This window comes from Triticum dicoccoides, chromosome 3A (genome assembly GCF_002162155.2).
Source record: "Triticum dicoccoides isolate Atlit2015 ecotype Zavitan chromosome 3A, WEW_v2.0, whole genome shotgun sequence".
NCBI lineage: Eukaryota > Viridiplantae > Streptophyta > Magnoliopsida > Poales > Poaceae > Triticum > Triticum dicoccoides.
The window spans coordinates 99,568,769-99,586,816 of NC_041384.1; the positions used below are offsets into that span (position 1 = coordinate 99,568,769).

Genomic DNA, 18,048 nt, shown 5'->3' on the forward strand with positions numbered 1-18,048 from the left:
TTCAGAGCGCATCAACCTGACTTGTGCAGCAAGACCATACTGCATGGCCAAATTACTTGGGGTTGGTGAGCCTGTGGGAGCAGCAACAACAGATGCCCAAGAATCACAGCGAATCGCCTCGGAATGAGCCCGGCGTGGAGCTGAAGCTTGATGATGCTTATTGATGTGGACAGGCAGCAACGGCATGACAGATTTAGACAGTAAGCTGAGCGGACGCCAAGCATTGCGACACCCGCGAGAGCGATGACCGTTCTCGAGGCAGCGGGAGCAGCGAAACGGATCCCTGCAATCAGCGGCACGATGCCCAGGAACGAGACATCTGCAGCATCTACCTTTGAGCCAAGCGGGGATGGCACGGGGAGCAAAAGCCGGGATTGGCGAGGTCGTATGACACAGGCCGCGCCGCGGCAGCACCTCCTGCCAACCCCCTCCTGAATCCGCCTCGTGTTGTACACACAATCTGCTGGAGTCAACAGTCTTGATGGCAGCTTGCGGCATTTGGGGGGCCAGCTCCTCTTCACTGTCCTCGTCTGTGTCCTTGTCGGCCATGGAGGCCCATGGCAGAGGCCGATGAACGCGGGCCAACTCATCCTCAATGCCATTGGCAGGGGCAAGCAGACTCGGGCACTCCAGGAGCTTCGACATCCCAGCCGGCAGGAGCACAGGAGTGACCACATGCCCGGGCTCATCGAGGCGCGGTGTAGGCATCGGAGTCTAGAGCTGCAGAGGAGGTGGCGGCAACGGCTGGAGCTGCGGAGGTGGGGGCGCCGGGAGCTTCAGATCGGAGCCCATGTCCGCGGGGAGAACGAGCAGCGGCGGTCGGAGGAGCAACCTGAGCTGGTGGGTGGACGGGGAAGCGGCGAGCGGCGGCGGCGCCGCCGGTGGAGGCTTCACAGACAGCCGCAACTCATGCCCGCATCTCACACCGCTTGCAATGGCGGAGGCAACGGCGCGCACAGGAGGAGGTGAGAGCAGGGCCAGGGCTGGATCCTTGCGTGACTGATGCGCAGGAGGACGGATCCGGGCGCGGCGGACATGGAAGTGGCCGGAGTAGACAGATCTAGCCGGCGGCGACCGTGCGCTCACGCGGCGGCGGACGCGGACGCGAGAGCCCCCTTACCGAGACAACCTAAGACTATACTGGTATCGGGAAGATATTCAGAAGAGATAACCGTAGGAGAGTAGGTTACCGTAGTTCACGCTCAATTTCAGCATTCCCAGGATCCAGCTTTTGTGCATCCAAGAGAGCATCACAGGCTTGTTTATACTCCTGGTGCAGAGGGGATCAAAGAATGTGACCAGACTGGAAGATCAATATGAAATAAGTCACAAGTGAAGACACCCGGCAAGCTAGAGGCACCTTGAGTAGCATGTGAGCTGTAGCTTGGCGATAGCAAGCTTTTGCCCAATCAGGACGCAGCATTCTGCACCTGAGAGCATCTGACAAAGCACCTTCACCATCACCCATGAGCAGTTTACAAACACTCCTGTTTGCATACAGTGTTGCACTCTCTGCATGATCTATTGCCTACACTCAAAAGTTGGTCATGCAATATTATTCTCAACATAAAATGATGGCATAAAGTTTCTTTTATTCTAACGCTTATTCATGGAATGGCAGAAAACTGTCTAAAAACTTTACTAATTTACTACCCAGTAATACTGCAGAATGGAGTTATCGAACACGTTCTCTTACTAGACTGATTGGCTTGTTCAATTTACATCTACGGTCAATTTGGATACGTAGTCAACAATCCTAAGTAGACATTACATCGAACACATTAACAGAAACAGTAGACAACCACATCAAATATTCATATTAGCCAAGAAGAAAAAATAATTTCTCAGGGATTCTAGAGATGTAAGACATCAGCGAAGTTTGACATGTGCAAATAATGTCAAAGTGGTTTGTCAACTGATGTCAAATTTGCTTACTATGCATGATATATGTCAGTTAAGATCGAATTCAAATCAGTGTCAAACCACTGTTCATTTATCCATTACCTTGTACCTTTTCTGTTTTGGGGCCATTCAAAGCTCATATTTACATTAAAAATAGTTAGATATCCTAAATGGTTAACAATGTAAATAGAGTATAGTAAGAAAAACTAGTTACTAGTAAAAAACAAAATGCTCTTAAATTGGTTCCCATTAACAGAAAAAACTTACTATCTAAACCATGACAGGTTAAGTGAAAGAGGTTTACCAAACCATATAACTGTGATGCCAACTTATACTCCTTCTGCTTGAATGCCATATTAGCCTGTAACTTTAAGAAAGCCATTCTTCTTTCAACGTGCTTTTGCTCCTAGATAACACATAATGAAACATGAATTGAATGAGTGGATTCTGGAAATAATCATCAGTTACTATGATAATTTGTATCCAGAGAAATGCAATAACATTTTGTTCAACATTCTTAATAGTTTGGTGTCTAGGTGGCTATCTCTTTGACATGATTATGCTGCAATGCCTACTGCACATGCTCCTTGGAGTGAAGAAATCCTTTACTGGTTCTGAAGCTCAAAGTTCAGCTGCAGTCCAAATTTAAGCTTCCAAACCGGCACAAGGGGCAAATATTTCACTGGTTCAGAGATTAGCTGTTATGGCCGGCCGGCTTAGGCCCGTAAGTTATCTTAGTTTTTATTTTCAGATTAGGCAAGTTATCTTAGGCAAGTTATCTTAGGTTGATTCTTCTACAAGTTATCTAGTCTCTACTCCTAATGGACGAATTGGTTGAATAGTCCCCCCACTTTCAACCGGTTTATTTTCAACCGGTTTTTTTTCAACCGGTTTTTCTTTGTCCCACCTCCCACCACCCCCCTCCCACCGGTTTTTCTCTTTCTCGTCTGGCCGACAATACCCAACGTATTTATGGTAATCAATCACAATTAATCCACGTATGGTAACGCTATAAACTTAAAAATCTCAAATATGATAATTATAGTAATAAATCAATCCATGTATGGTAAGGCTATAACTAAGGAAATTTCGAATATGGTAATTATCACCAGAATCAAAGCTTTCCAAAAAAGTTCTTCTTGCCATACCCTAATCGTGACCTCCTCATCTTGAGGCATTATCTCTACTCTTAATGGAGCAGTTGCTAGGATTGCGTCCACTGTTATTATTCGTCTGGTTTATTTTCGTCCGGTTTATTTTCGTCTTTCCTTCCACCATCCCGTGTACCGAAAGCCAAACGGATCAGAACTTTCCATGTGGACACAAGTTATTTAGTAATGTCTTTATGGGAGAGAATCAATCACGGTTAATCTCTAATCAATATTTAAAAATCAAATCTAAATTAATTAACTTACCATAAGTCGGTCAATCACTGATTAATCTTTCCATACGTAGTCAAATTACATCAAAGGAAATGTTTCGATTATAGCAGTACCCTGCTACAAACCGAGCGAGTCGGGCTTTCACCCCGCACCGCACGGCTCTTCTCTCCCCCTCGCCGCCTCCCGCCTCGGGCCGCTCGCCGTTCGTCTTCCCGAGGGACGCAGCCGCACCACCGCGCTCAGCTGCTCCCTCACCTCCCCCGCCGTCCTCACCCGTAGGATGCCGCCGCACCTCTCCTCTGCATCACCCTGTTGGCGGGATCCAGGTCACGGGGCTGATGACCTCATCATCTCTGACGGCGGATCTGGTCATCGGCGAGGAGGCCGAGCCTCATGCTTCGGCCACAGCCACCCCGACCTCGTTGTATGTTCGCCTCCTCATCCACCCCCTTCCCTGTCCAATTTTGCTTTATTTTGGTTCGTCTTTCATCCTGTCCAAACCAGACTTTTTACCTTACGATGCCCGCCTCCTATGTTTCTGCATTAACTAACACGGCGTCGCGTGATCGTGGAGCAGCAGGGTTGAGAGGATGGGTCTCAGTGACGGGCGGATGGCGTTTGTCGTGTGAGCGAAAATAGTATGTAACTCATGGAGTGCAAGCTGTTGTGCGGCTACATGGCGACGCTCGACTGTAGCGTTGAGACGTAGGGCACGTGCGCCATGATGTCGTGCTTCACCATCGCCTCCCCTAGCTTTCTCTCAAGGCATCGTGGTCTCGATGGGTTGGGGCTCGCCTCCCGCACTCCTCTTTGTCGTGTACAAAAACCAAGGTGACCCCTAGGTACTCTCAACGCTTGGTCCAGAAATCCCTCGAATTCGTTGCCCAAGCCGAGTGTTGTGATCTGACGGTCGGTCATCGTGCAGGTGTCGAATTATTGAGGGAGGCTTCAGATCGTCCTGGCCATGGAGATGAGGCTGGCCATTAAGGATGTGGGTGAAGGTCACGTCGTTTCTTCTCCTGGCTCCAATATCCACTGCTGATATTTTGAGTTCTTTGATCTGAGAAAGAACCATGGGAACGTAAGGTTTTTAACCCAACATGATTTAATTACCCTTTTCACTTTTGTATTTTATAAGTACATAAGCATTCAGTTCTTCTATCCTTTGTACGAGGATGCAATTCACTCCAAACATGTAAACAGTGTCACATCTTACAGAAGCTTCTAATTTTTTACAATGAGTATGGTACATAAACCAATGTGCTTGGGTTGTGCTTTGTGTTTCTGTCATGCCTTGTCTTTAGAAGGCACCGTGATGAATGCTAATTTAATAGAGGAGAATCAAGCAAGTGATGTGCAATGATTTTAATGAATTTTAATGACCATATTCTACACTTAATGATGATTGATAGTCGATTTATGGTTTCTCCCACTTTAGTAAGAAAGATGTGGTGTACAGAATCTTGCAAAAATGGAGGATATGGATTTGGGGCGCGAACTGTCCCGACCACGGCGGTGCTGCCTACCAACACCATGTGCAAGACTGCCTGACTTGTCCTCTATCTTAATGGTAAGTTTCTCTCTTTTTCTATCTCGTGGTCTCCTTGATTTGTCTTTCGAGAAAGGATTGAAAGTAGTTTGGGTGGTTCAATTAATTCAATGCCCAACAATATCATCAGTTGTCAGCAAGAAGTTACTCCAAATTCCATCGCCTAACAATATCATCAGTTGTAAGAAGTTAGGAGTTTGGTACGTACCCCGGTGCAAGAGACCATGGATGCAAAAGGTACTTCTGCTAGAGTAAGATTAGATAGTCAAATTGTAGACAAACAGCAGTGTGCATTGGCATTGCAACTTCTGACATGGGATATTTGTGTAGTCAGATAATTAGGAACCTGGACTACAAGGGCAAATGGGAGGCACCTTTCATCAACATTCAGCCCAGGGAACCTCAACTTTCCCACTGTTGTACATTCATACTACTGTCCATGTATCGCTTCTGCTCAACTATAATACACGGAAACATGAAAGCTCATGTTTTCCCTTGTTTGTGCAGAGTACAAGGATGATTCCTACATCTATGCATTGATATGCTGAACCACATTGGCATTGAGCCAAGCCAGGTTAGTGCTTCAAAAATTCTGAAAAAATCTGTGAAATGTTGTTGACACTTTGTTAAGTATTTGGTTTAACTATGTATGTTTGATTCTTATCCTATGAAGCATAATTAAAGTGTTGACTCTGTTTGACATTTTGATGTATTACGTCTAATTAGTAGCATTTGACTTTTGTTTCATTTCAGATGTCTGATGTAGACAACTAAGGCAATGGCTATTGCATTGTAGGACGAGAAGGTCCAACGCGGTGGCGGCGGGTACATACCCAACACGGCGACCCGTGGGCGCACCGGTTCTAGGGCCTTGAGAGCTGGGGCCGGCATCCAGGCAGTGAACATGGATGGTGGCGTGTGGAAGTGGGCGGTGGTGGGCAGGGAACAATGTGGCCCTGTCGGCGTCCTCTTCGTTTAGCTTGACATGATCGTCGTTCAGCTGAAAACAAGATTACCTAAGGGATATTAAGACTAGAACATGAATGCACAATACTTTTCCAATGTGATTTTTGTAAATGGAATTAACTTTGTAGAGTTGGCATGACATGCGCCTTCACTAGCGTTAATAATAGACCCTCCCTCCTTCCAAATTCCTGACCAATCATTGTTTTTGTAAGGATCCTTCTCGACTTTTGTTAGTTGTTCATCTATTGTTCATCTATGAATGAATTTAACCATGTGGTCTAACTGATTGGTCATATGAACTTATGAAGTAGTTGTCGTGTGTACTAATTGCGACAAATGGAATCCTTTGCTTTTTGCATTGTTCACTAATATCATTAATAGATATGCATGTGTTACCGATATTTCTTAATTTGGCTGACTGAGCATTACTAGGCTATAATTCTTTGTGACTTTTGATTTTGTTTGTTGTTCTGATCCTATGTCGAATCAATCCCGATCCATGGGGAAGAAGATACAAGGGGACCGACCACTGAGTCGATGATGTCGACGATCGAGGACGGCAAACATAATCATTTTGGTGTCATAGGTTCATTGGAGCTAATGCCGCCACCTCCTCGCCCCTTGGTCTCGGAGGTTGTGATGGCCAGGTCAGCGGCATGGCCACGTAGTATGCCTCATTTTCTCCTATTGTGTTGTTTCTTTTTTATCATGTGATTTCTATTTTGTTTCTGTTAGCAATAATTACAGCTCCATGAAGCAAAAGAAAGCTTGAGAAATCATTTTTGTTTATACTCAAAGGCTTGGCTACCTAGGGGTGTTATTGACTCCCTACCAAAAGTTGTGTTTATACTCAAAGGCTTATGCATGCTTTCTAAAAAATATGTTGCACAATCACTGTAATTATGGTGTTATGTGAGTTAGAAGATTTCAGAAATGCATCAATTGAGAATTACACATATTTATACATCGGACAGGGAAGCATGTATTTGATATTTCCTGCTGAAATTCAGCGTTTTCTATCGGAGGTCTAAATTTTCATATGCCAGACTTTTAAGTTAGATGGTGTGTTATAATGATTTTTTATTGGATGTTGTGCTGTATATTTGGGTCTATGTAATATTTGTTAGGAAATTCCATAATGTATTAAGGTTCTGGTTGCAGCATCTTGGAATATTTGTTTAAAGGTAACAAAATGCTCCATCTGTTGTCTTTAATTAATGGTTAATAACAATGGAAATGCTTCGTGAGATGATTGGTCTTAAGCATAAAAGTCATGTAGGGTGCTATCTACCTTGTGTAATATAGTGCACAATAAAGAGTACTATGTTTCTGTACCACTTTCTTTATTTTGTGCATCGCGTGTCTTTCTATGTATACATTATCGAATTATATTTTGTATCGAAGAATATTTTGTGTGATATGGATTTCAATTATGTTTACACGTAAAACTTGATATGCTTTATGTTTATATATGCACACGGTAAAAATATTTAAAAGCCCGTGGCAACGCACGGGCCTTCTACTAGTATAAATATAGGTTGTAAGACTCTTTTTGAAGGCAAGCAATAAGAAGAATATTATCTCCTATTGCCCGGCTCCCTGAGGAGCCGGAACCCTAGCCGCCAACAGCCCTAGCCGCCGCCCCTCTCCTAGCCGCGACGGCGCCCTGCCGCCGGCGCGCCCGATCCTCGCCACGTCTCCCTCCATCCTTCCCTTACCACCTACGCCCTAGACCTGGTAGAGTACTTGATCCTACCAATTTGGTATCAGGTAACCGGGTTTCGACCATGTCTCCGCCAATTCCACCGCCACCACCACCGTTGCCCGCCAACTCCTCCACCACCGCCGCCTCTGCGTCGGGCGTCACGGCCTCGCTCTCGGCGGGCACCACTGCGTGGCTCTCAGCGCCGGTCCTAACGGCACCCGGCACCACGCCGGGCCAAGGGCAGCCACAGGCCCCCGTCCAACACTCGTCGCCGCCATCACCTCCCCCGCAGCCGCAACAGTTCACGCCGGAGGCCATGGCGGGCGTCCTCAACGACCTCGTCACCGCGGTTCAAGGGATCCGCCTCTACCTGGCAGGTCCGTACGGGCCGCCCCCACCACTCCATCCAGCCATGGCCGCGGGTCAGCAGGCGCTTCCGTGGTACTCGGCATCGGGGGCCATCACCGGACTCCATCCAGCCATGGCCGCGGGTCAGCAGGCGCTTCCGTGGTACTCGGCACCGGGGGCCGTCACCGGAGGCTACCCGGCGCTCCTCGCCCCAGCGGCCGCACGGCCGCCTTGGGCGCAGTGGCCGCCGCAGATCGCGCCGGCAGCCCCGCCACTTCTCGCCACCACGGGGCCGCAGTGGCCCACCTGGACCGCGCCGGACGCGCCGTCCTCCGTCGCGCCCTACCTTCCAGTGGCCTCGGAGCAGGGTCCTCCACCGGCCCCGCCCAGCCCTAACCTGGGCACCGACGCCTCGAAGCAGGGCCAGACCCAGCAGCTTCTTCCGGCGTCACCGCCGGCCCCCACGCCGCAGGCGCCGGTGCAGCTCCACCAGGCGCCGCCGCCATCGACAGTACCACCACCCGCGCCTAGGGCTACGGGTCGGCCCCTGCACCAGGTGCAGTTTCCACCGTCACCATCGCCGATCCCCGCTTGGGCGACCGGCTCGTCTTCGGGGCCGGTCTACTCCACGGCGCCGGAACACCCGACGCCCTCCCTGCGGTTTGATCACCCCTCCAGCTCGGCGAACTACGCCCCGGCGCTTCCCGACCCAGCATACGCGCCGGCGGCAACTACGGCCGCCCCCGGGCACGGCGGGCCGACACCCCCTCGCTTCGCCAAACTGGACTTCGCCACCTACGAGGGCACGAAGGACCCCCTCAACTGGCTCAACCAGTGCGAGCAGTTCTTTCGAGGGCAGCGGACGCTCGCTTCGGATCGCACCTGGCTCGCGTCCTATCATCTTCGAGGCGCAGCGCAGACCTGGTACTACGCCCTCGAGCAGGACGAGGGCGGCATGCCACCATGGGAGCACTTCCGGGAACTCTATCTCCTCCGGTTCGGGCCTCCTATCCGCGGGAGCCGACTGGCGGCCCTCGGCCGCTTACCCTTCACATCCACGGTGCAGGACTACGCCGACCGCTTCCAGGCCCTGGTGTGCCACGCGCCGGGCGTCTCCGCAACTCAGCGCGCCGAGTTATTTGTGGGCGGTCTACCGGACCATATCCGCGTGGACGTGAAGCTTCGGTGACCCCAGGATCTCCAGTCGGCCATGTATTACGCCCGCGCATTCGAGCGCCGCGCGGTGGCCATCCAGCAGGAATCACCGTCCCAGACTGCTGGGTCGCTACCCGGACCGGATTCCGCGCAGGGTCGGCCTGTGCAGGCTTCTGCGGCACCCCTCGCCGCGACCGCGGGGCGCCCGTTCCGCCGGCTCACCCCAGCTGAGATACTCGAGCGTCGCCGCCAAGGGTTGTGCTTCAACTGCGACGAACCCTACAAGCCCGGCCACGCCTGCCCGCGACTCTTCTACCTGGAGGTGGCAGACTACATTCCGGAGGACGCCGTCGCCGCCGACCTGGCCGCCCCAGATGTCGAGAAGGTGTTTGACGCTGGTTGATTACCTCGAATAGTTCAAGCAAGCGCTTCCCCACCTTACAGCTCGAGGACGAAATGTTTTTGCAGGCGGGGAGAAGTGTTATGGGCGGCCGGATTAGGCCCGCAAGTTATCTTAGTTTTTATTTTCAGATTAGGCAAGTTATCTTAGGCAAGTTATCTTAGGTTGATTCTTCTACAAGTTATCTAGAATATAAATATAGGTTGTAAGACTCTTTTTGAAGGCAAGCAATAAGAAGAATATTATCTCCTATTGCCCGGCTCCGTGAGGAGCCGGAACCCTAGCCGCCAACAGCCCTAGCCGCCGCCCCTCTCCTAGCCGCGACGGCGCCCTGCCGCCGGCGCGCCCGATCCTCGCCACGTCTCCCTCCATCCTTCCCTTACCACCTACGCCCTAGACCTGGTAGAGTACTTGATCCTACCATTAGCTGTGCCAGGTTTTATTTGAATCAAACCAAAACGTCAAGGTCCTAAAGGGACTCCTTTGCAGCTATAGGTATATAAAAAGTATCCTCAAAATGAGGAACAGTAGGCTCTCTACTTCAAAGAAGTATGCTGCTGTACAACCGTCCTTCTCTTTATCATTGAATGTTGTCGGCAAAGTTAGAACAATGTTAGAATCTACAAAACACCAGGTGGGGCCACAGAACAAGGTGTTGCTTCTTTCACCGAAAGAACCAAGGAGAATACATCACATATGTGCTCGCCTGTTAGGTACATAATGCGATAAAAAAAAGGACTCAGAAATATACATGACAGATAGCATTTGCCCAGGCATCAAGAATTTAGTCACGAGAAAAGAGTGCAAGATAATTTTGTGCTGAACTAAAAATGTAGTGTTCATGTGACATTATTACTAGACTAGATGCTAACGAAGCACACCCTTTACATGATGCTGGTGTATTTTCCAACCATGGTATAGTATCAATAATACCATAACTATGAACCATCCTCAAGCATCTCACTATTCTCTACACAACATAAGCTTATGGCAGTTAATAGAATGAACTCTTTTAAGATGCTCCACCTTACCTCACCAGAAGTAAGGTAAGGTTTAAATATGAGTCGTTTATTGATAGAGATTAGTTTTGGCCTCGCGGAAATAATGCTAATAAGCAACCGGTGGCGTATTTAGGCATCTAATAGATACAAATCCTCCCATAACAAATGGTCACAATTTTATCTGGAAAAAAAAGGGTAACAGTCTGACTCGATATACAGTCAAAATATTGATGTGGGATCTTTATCATGTTCCAATTAATTGGTGAAAATCAATGCATCCAATCCATAGGTGACATACTTGATTGCATAGCCATCAATAGACTCCTAATGCTCATTAATAGAGGACTCTTCTACTCAATGATCTTTACCAATTATTCAGCCTGAAAACCTGAGTGTGGTTAGCATTTTATATTCATTATTACAGTAGAGGGTTTGTTTATATTATTGTGTTCTGTTACCAAATTGATAGTGCATTCCACACATGGATTCGTGATGTCTACTGTTAGACCAGGGCCAGATGTCTCAGCACGATCATATTGCCCTTCTAAATGACAGTTTGTAGTTTGTTCTCAGCTAGTCAGCAGTTAAAAACAATTTTTATGATTATCCCAAGTTGGGACACCTGAGATTACCCCCATAAATAAGTCGACATTCTCTCAATGTACATATGGTGTCATGGATATAGTAACCACAATTAATAATAACATTTAGTGAACAAATTTAGGGCTGAAGAACCAATTAAAGGTTTACCTTTCAAACAATATTCAGTACGAAAACAGCATAAGAACAGAAAATAACATACCATTGGCTTTTTTTCTTCAATTTTTGCATAAGAAATTACTCCCTCGATACTCCAGTTTCGGACATTTGGAATTGGGGAAGTCAAAGGAAACAACATTTCAACTTCTTCCTTGCAATCACGCACCGCAGCAAACTCTATTGGCAACCTACCCAACTGGGAAACATAAGAAAAAGTAACTGTCATTTATTTTAAAATTTAACAACATCATTCAAGAAGGGAAACATTTGGAATATACGAAAAGAACATGAACATTACGTAATGTAATAGTATTTTTTAGAAAGAAGCAGGATCTAAGTAATATTTTTAATCAAATGTATCAGCAGGGAATTTACCCAGCAAGCATTTTCAAATTTTGTAAGCAATTCAAACTGCCAACACAAGGTTTCAATGACAGGAATTTGAGCAAAAAATATTTTGTGGTGTCCCACTTGAGTCTCCATTAAATAAATAGATAAAACGCGAGGAGAAGTAGCTTTACATGTGGTTTTTTAGCAGGTTCTTCAACTGATAGTGGCATCAATATAAACAGGTGCTTGGAGTAAAAGAATGAAAACAGAATACCAACAGCAGGGATGACGAACATAAAGTAAACTAAACAAAAAGTAAATTTATTTATTGTCTATTTCATGGGTACATTTGAGAAATGCTGCTACCCAGAATTGTGAGATCTCAGCATCTGGTCAACTGTTAAGTATGCATCGATATATGTTGCGAACTTGTTCGATACAAGCAAGTACCAACATTTTTAGAAGGGTATATGTATATATGCTGGAACAGAATAGGCATACTTCTTCAATAAGAACTCACTAACTGACAATCAACAGAAAGTGACAAGTCTAAAGATAGACAATTGCAAATTGGGCTGTATCCTAGTGGTGGACGTGCGTTGGTCTCACCCCGCTGGCCAAGATTCAATTGCGCTGAGGCTAATTAATATTTCATTATAGGAGGAGCCCTGATAGGTCTATTTATTAAATGATATGGATTATTTGGTTGAAAGGTCGAGCCAACTTAGGCAAAAATGCGATTTCCCATTAGCGTAGTCAACGACATAAAGCAAACCTAAACTCATGCCCAAATAACTCCCGAACATAATAAGAAGAGCTGTATAATATTATCAGCAGAAGATTTAATAGAAAATGGTGATATGCTGCATAGCTGTCAGAAAAAAATTATTAAAAATACAAAACATACATCATCAGGAATATTAGGATCTGCTCCAGCCTTCAATAGGAACTGAATGTAGTTGGTATAACCTCCTCGCCACGTAGCAAACAATAAAGGAGTCATAGCACAACCCTTGCAATTAACATCTGCACCAGCCTGTGGAAAGGATTGTGCAACAAAATATCCATGTACATCAACTTATAAGCATGACAGAGACCATGGAGTGGGCAAAATTACAACATAACAATAAAAAATCAATCCCAAGAGTTCTCACCTTAATGAGTAGCTTCATGCACCTCAATGAACGGTAAACAAGAGCCATACACAGAGGATTTCCCATACCTTTGACAATGACATTAGGGTGAAAGAAGGTATAGTGTATTAAGAAACACATGTGGTATGATAACTCAAGATTTTATTTTGAGATGAAAAGGGTATCCAAATTTAAAAGCTAACAATCATATAATACTGATGTGTTTAGTGTTTCAGAGGATTAGATAGTAAGTGGACCATCCAAATCCTAATACTGAACGAAAAACTATTTGTGCAAATTAACGCTGAATCGAGGGAGATAAGAAAAGCGGAGGCCATGTACGTTTGCATGGTGGTCCAACAAAATCTTCAATGTCTTATCCTGCTCATTTTCAGCAGCCAGATAGGCTGGTGTTCTACGGCCATAGTCTATGTCGACCGGCACTCCTTTTGAAAGGAGGAACTCTGTTACCTTTCAGCATCCTGTGGTAAACGAAATGGTTCCATCAGTCATGTTTAACCATAACATCTATTAACTAGTAGTAGTAGAACTACCAGCTTGAAGAAATCATGTGTGTATGTGTGGTCAGGGGGGAGAACCTGCAGCCACAGCATGCTGGAGAATTGTTTGTCCTTTGTCATCTGCTTTCATTACATCACTGCCGCGATCAAGAAAATACTTGACGGCAGCAACATCACCAGACCGAGCAGACACCATAAATGGAGTCGCACCTGTAATAAAAAGCACATCCTCAACACAACCGTAGATCTCACACTTACAAACATTGACATGGCAATTGGCAAACACCAATGTAAAAAATGAAGAAAAGGATAGAAAAAGACCTAGAGCTGCTCCATATCCAGGAGCATTTACATCTCCCTTGAGCTCCTCCACCAAATACTTGCAAATATCCAGATGGCCAAAGCATGCCGCTATATGCAACACAGAGAGTCCATCGGTGTTGAAATAAAAAATCGCGGACCGGTCACCATTTCCTTTGGTAAGACGCTTCACAATACCTTCCCACAGAAGTAGACATGATCACATTGAAGAAGCCAATAGACAAACTCGCAAGATAAAAAAAAAAGTGAACAGTGAAATGGGCAACACGTAATGATCTGACACACTAATTGCTGGACAGTCACCCAGTGAAAATACTTGACAGCACATCATTTTAGAGCAATTGACTAGACTGTAAATTTATACTATGTACTACTTGACAATCAGATGGTTTCATCCAAAGTTTGCACATTTATACCGTCACACATTCATCTAAACTGAATCTGCATATGTGTCTGTTGAGAGAAGTCGATGCTAGCGAAACATTACATTCCACAGAGCTGAAGGGATACGGTCACAAACTGTTGCGAGTAAAACATCCGACCGCGGTACAGAATATGAAGGAAACTGTTCTGGAAGGCGGTGGACACCGTAACTACAGTACTACGCAAGATAACTGAGCGACGCATCGAAACAGAGCAATGCAGCGTGCCTGAACAACAATCTCGGACCCCGCGAACACAACGCAAGCACGCAACTAGGCAGGGGTGAGGAAAAGGCACAGTGGAAGAGGAAGGGGCTACCTTTGAGGCGGCCGAGGTTGCCGTCGATGGCCGCCTTGATGAGGGCCTCCTCGCCTGCAGACACGCGCGCACGGCCGCCGTTAGGAACGCAGCCAGGGGCCAGAGGGAGAGGGGGCAAACAACTGAGGGTGGGAGCGAGCAATCATCAGGGGCTAAGGGGCGCGCGGAAAGCCGTACGTACCGGCGTCGTCGGCGTCGCCGGCTGGGGGGCAGTAGATGAACGGAGCTGGAGAGTCCATGGCCGGCGATCTCGCCCGCGGGTCGGTCGGAAGCTTGCCGGCGGCGACGACGGAGAACCCTGCGCTGCGGCGTGGCGGGTTGGGGCCCGTCTTCTCTGTGTCAGCGCGCTGCCTCTTCCTAGCTTTGCTTTGGTCTGGACTCTGGAGCTCGCCCCGTTAAAGCTCGCGAGTGCAGTGGATGGGCTCGGTGTTGCTGCCGCACCGGAACCACTGCTCTGCTCTCTAGTGTACGTGGCTCGTGCGCCCGCCGTCGGCGTACCAAGACCAGGTGCATCCAGGCCTCCATGCTGAGGTGGATGTATGGCACCAATCGTCAGGCGACGCGTGTGCGCCAAAAGGCTGCCGCGCCAAACCGCAAGTACTCCCTCCATTCCACAATGTAATGCTTCCTCTATCCACGTGCTTCAACTTTGATCGTAAATTTAACTACCAAGACCGATTGCGGCGGGAGCAAAAATTATATCAGTGAATTCGTATTCGAAAGAAGTTTTCAATTATATAATTTTTTCTCCCGCCGTAGTTGGTCTCGTTGGTTAAATTTATGGTCAAAGTTGAACCTCGGGAAGCGCGGGCGCACTATATTTTGGAATGGAGGGAGTACTACGCTGAACTCCTCGAGCGAATCGCAGCCCTTGGGTGTTGAATGAAGGGACCAGATCCAGCGCTACAGTACATTAGCCTAGAAATGGTGCTACTGCTTTTGCTTCGCCGCCGTCTGCGTTCTCCTGTGCCTACCTTGTGCAAGCTAGGCCGCTTTGACTGCAGATGTGGAGCTCAGACTTGCTGATCAGTGATCACTGTAGACCTGTTGGATTTCCTGATTGTGTACTCTGGTTACAAAAATTACCAGGCCAATTTCGTTCGAGTTGAAACAAATTGTGAGTACGCAAAAGAACAAAGGCACCAAAATGCAGCCAGGACACGCGGAAGATTTACTGCTTCTCAAGCAAAGTTTTACCCCTTTACACTCAGGCAGAGCAAGCTAGATTTTTACACAGGTCACAGAGCAACAGTCTTGGCAATACCTAAAGGGCTAATCTGCCTACTTGTAACCATTACTAGTAGTACTGTTCTGGCAAGTTCCCCCTTCCATATCCAATACACTTTCTTCAGTCTGCTCTCACTGCTAATCACCTGAGCTTTACTTCCTAGCGTACACGATCACAGCTTATCGGATAAGCGCCAGCTACAGTACCATGCGCGTTACTGGACAATGGCGTATTCGGAAACGAACAATGGCTTCACCATAATATACACTTCTGACAGAATCACCATCATAGCCTCGGACCTCGGGACGTTTTTTCCATCTTCACACGCTTGGCTGAACTGCATTTGAGTGGATCTGCACGGGGGAGTTTGAAACTGTCAAATTCAGATAGATGGCATCAAAATGAAAAAACCCCTCTTTCCCAGAAGAAAAAAGAAGGTGTAGAATAGGATGAACTCACGACGGGAACATTATGAATTTGCGCCCGTGAAATCTGCCCATGACAGGCACAAAAGAAGCATCTACTGATATGTGCGGTACTTGTTCTTCCGTAAAAAAAGAAAAAACAGCTCAAAAGTTCAATCGGTTGGCTGGACCTATGTGAAGCCAGCAGAAGGTCAGACTGTGAGCCATCACACTATATAATAGCTACGGTTCGACGTGCACTTGTTGGTACTGCAATGCTATATATGCATGCCATTGTTTACCTGAAGGTGCCTTTCTTCAGGATGGCTTACGGATCTGTGCTTCAGCTCTCCACGGTTTGTTGTGAGCTCATCCAATATTTCAGAGTCGTCTCTGCTGTCACAGCTTCCTGAATTTGAGCCATCTTCCTCCTGCGTGATGATCCAAGAGTTTCAGAGTAACAAAAGATGACAATGCACCTTGAGGCGTCGCAGAGAATGAAACGAAATCTGGACAGATAGAAAGTTTATCCGAGAACCCAAACTGAACTCGTACCGGTGTTTGTTCATGTGGGACACCTTCAAGTTCTTCGTACTCAGCTGCGTCCAGTTCCCGCAAGTCATTGGGCTCAAAGAACTTTGGGAGTAGGTGTTGCCTGATGAGAATCATAATGAAGAAAGGCAGCGGGAAGAGGATCCCTGCTACTGGTATCCATGTTATGCCGAAGCATATCAGGAGATACACAAACTGGAAGACCGTAAAGGCAGATATTGTTCTTGAAGGCACTGACTCCACGAAAGATGCATGGGGGCCTTCCAAGACCCTGCAAAGGTTAAAACACTGTGTGTTAGTGCAATCATAGTCCCTGTGTCTTAACGAAAATTGTGTAATCAAAAAGGAAGCACACAGCAAGTTGATTTGTTCAGATGAGATGAACAGATGCAGAATAGACATTACTTGTAGCGTCGGCTTGCTCCAATGCACAGAAGCTGCAACCTTTCCCAAAACTGGTTCCCAGGTAGGCTATCAATGGCCATATAGGCAAAGTAACCCCAGAGGACCGAAGTCGGTATCATCTTGATAACCGGCATGGCTCCAACACACCCACCAACAAGTAATGATTGCAGCAGGTTGCTTAGTCTCTGTTCATTCACGCGAACAGGCAAATGTGCTTCGATATGTTTGCTAGGATCAAATTCTCCAGCCAATTTCCCTTCTTCGTCACCTTCCCGCAGCACAGCATCCTTCAAGCTCTTCAAGTCCTTGTCAACAGAATTAGCCTGCAGGCCATTATTTCAGCGATATGAGTATGTACTCCCTCCGTTTCTAAATATTTGTCTTTCTAGAGATTTCAACAAGTGACTACATACGAAGCAAAATGAGTGAATCTACACTCTAAAATATGTCTATATACATCCGTATGTGCTAACCATTTGATATCTCTAAAAAGACAAATATTTAGGAACGGAGGGAGTACTTTATGATATTCCCTTACAAAGTTAATAGAAAATATTAATTTCAAATATTTACTGAAAAGAAACTAATGCATGAAAACATCAAGGATGCAGAAGCAACTGCATGACTTTAGCCTAGAAGTCATTTTGGTTTTTCCTCTAGTTTATGCTCTCTCCAAAAAAAAATCACCACAAAATTGCAAAACATGAGAGGCGGTGCCCCCCCCCCTGGTGCAGTAACATTCGCTACAAAAAACTAAGGTGCTGTGGACAACAAGAAGGGGAAATTAGATAGTACGATAACAGACTGAAAGACTCACATTCATGTTGCTGTCCATTTGGATGAACACTTCCTGCATCTTGCCATATATTTCCAAACTGCTCGCACGGTTTGACATGCCCTCTTTGGCAGTTTGAAGCATCTTTTTGCGTAGCAACTAAATTGGCAGAAAAAGAGAAGATGGGTAAGCAAATCTGACTACCATAGACCGTAGCATATGACGCAGATCAGTCTGCATTTCACTAACCTGCCCCTTGAGGACAGCAAGGCTTCTGGTATGCATTGGGGACTGAGGAAGTACTCCATTTGATGGAGGAATGCCAAGCAAACCACATAGTAGGACCTGCACCATTAACATACCATGAGAAAAGGAAACACGACATGGTAAATAAGAATTTGGAGCTAAAATGCAGTCAGATCTCAGGATAGATGGAGAGGGGAATCTTTTCATTATTTTCCATAAGGCAGG

The 18,048-nt window shown here is 46.7% G+C and overlaps 2 protein-coding genes across 3 annotated transcripts in view; both read right to left on the reverse strand.

The window, feature by feature from the left end:
* Positions 1-1,156: 1,156 nt before the first annotated feature.
* LOC119267364 lies at positions 1,157-14,170 on the reverse strand. Its single transcript, XM_037548738.1, has 8 exons — positions 13,473-14,170; positions 13,230-13,361; positions 12,652-13,112; positions 12,405-12,533; positions 11,211-11,363; positions 2,207-2,308; positions 1,361-1,528; positions 1,157-1,270 (listed from the first exon to the last, which is right to left on the reverse strand). The coding sequence occupies exons 3-8, from the start codon at positions 12,769-12,771 to the stop codon at positions 1,187-1,189; spliced, it is 756 nt and encodes a 251-aa protein (XP_037404635.1). The 5' UTR covers positions 12,772-13,112; positions 13,230-13,361; positions 13,473-14,170; the 3' UTR covers positions 1,157-1,186.
* Positions 14,171-15,361: 1,191 nt separating this feature from the next.
* LOC119267365 (boron transporter 4-like) overlaps positions 15,362-18,048 on the reverse strand; it is a 6,061-nt gene continuing 3,374 nt past the window's right edge. The window contains exons 6-12 of one of the 2 annotated variants that reach the window (XR_005132383.1): positions 17,827-17,922; positions 17,620-17,736; positions 16,803-17,125; positions 16,401-16,668; positions 16,148-16,276; positions 15,901-16,036; positions 15,362-15,794 (exon numbers count right to left, since the gene is read on the reverse strand). Coding sequence is in view for 1 of the 2 variants with exons in the window: in XM_037548739.1 (XP_037404636.1) it covers positions 15,762-15,794; positions 16,148-16,276; positions 16,401-16,668; positions 16,803-17,125; positions 17,620-17,736; positions 17,827-17,922 (966 nt within the window). In the remaining variant the exon portion in view is untranslated. The remainder of the gene's footprint in view (positions 15,795-15,900; positions 16,037-16,147; positions 16,277-16,400; positions 16,669-16,802; positions 17,126-17,619; positions 17,737-17,826; positions 17,923-18,048) is intronic. The other variant, XM_037548739.1, reaches the window with a different exon arrangement.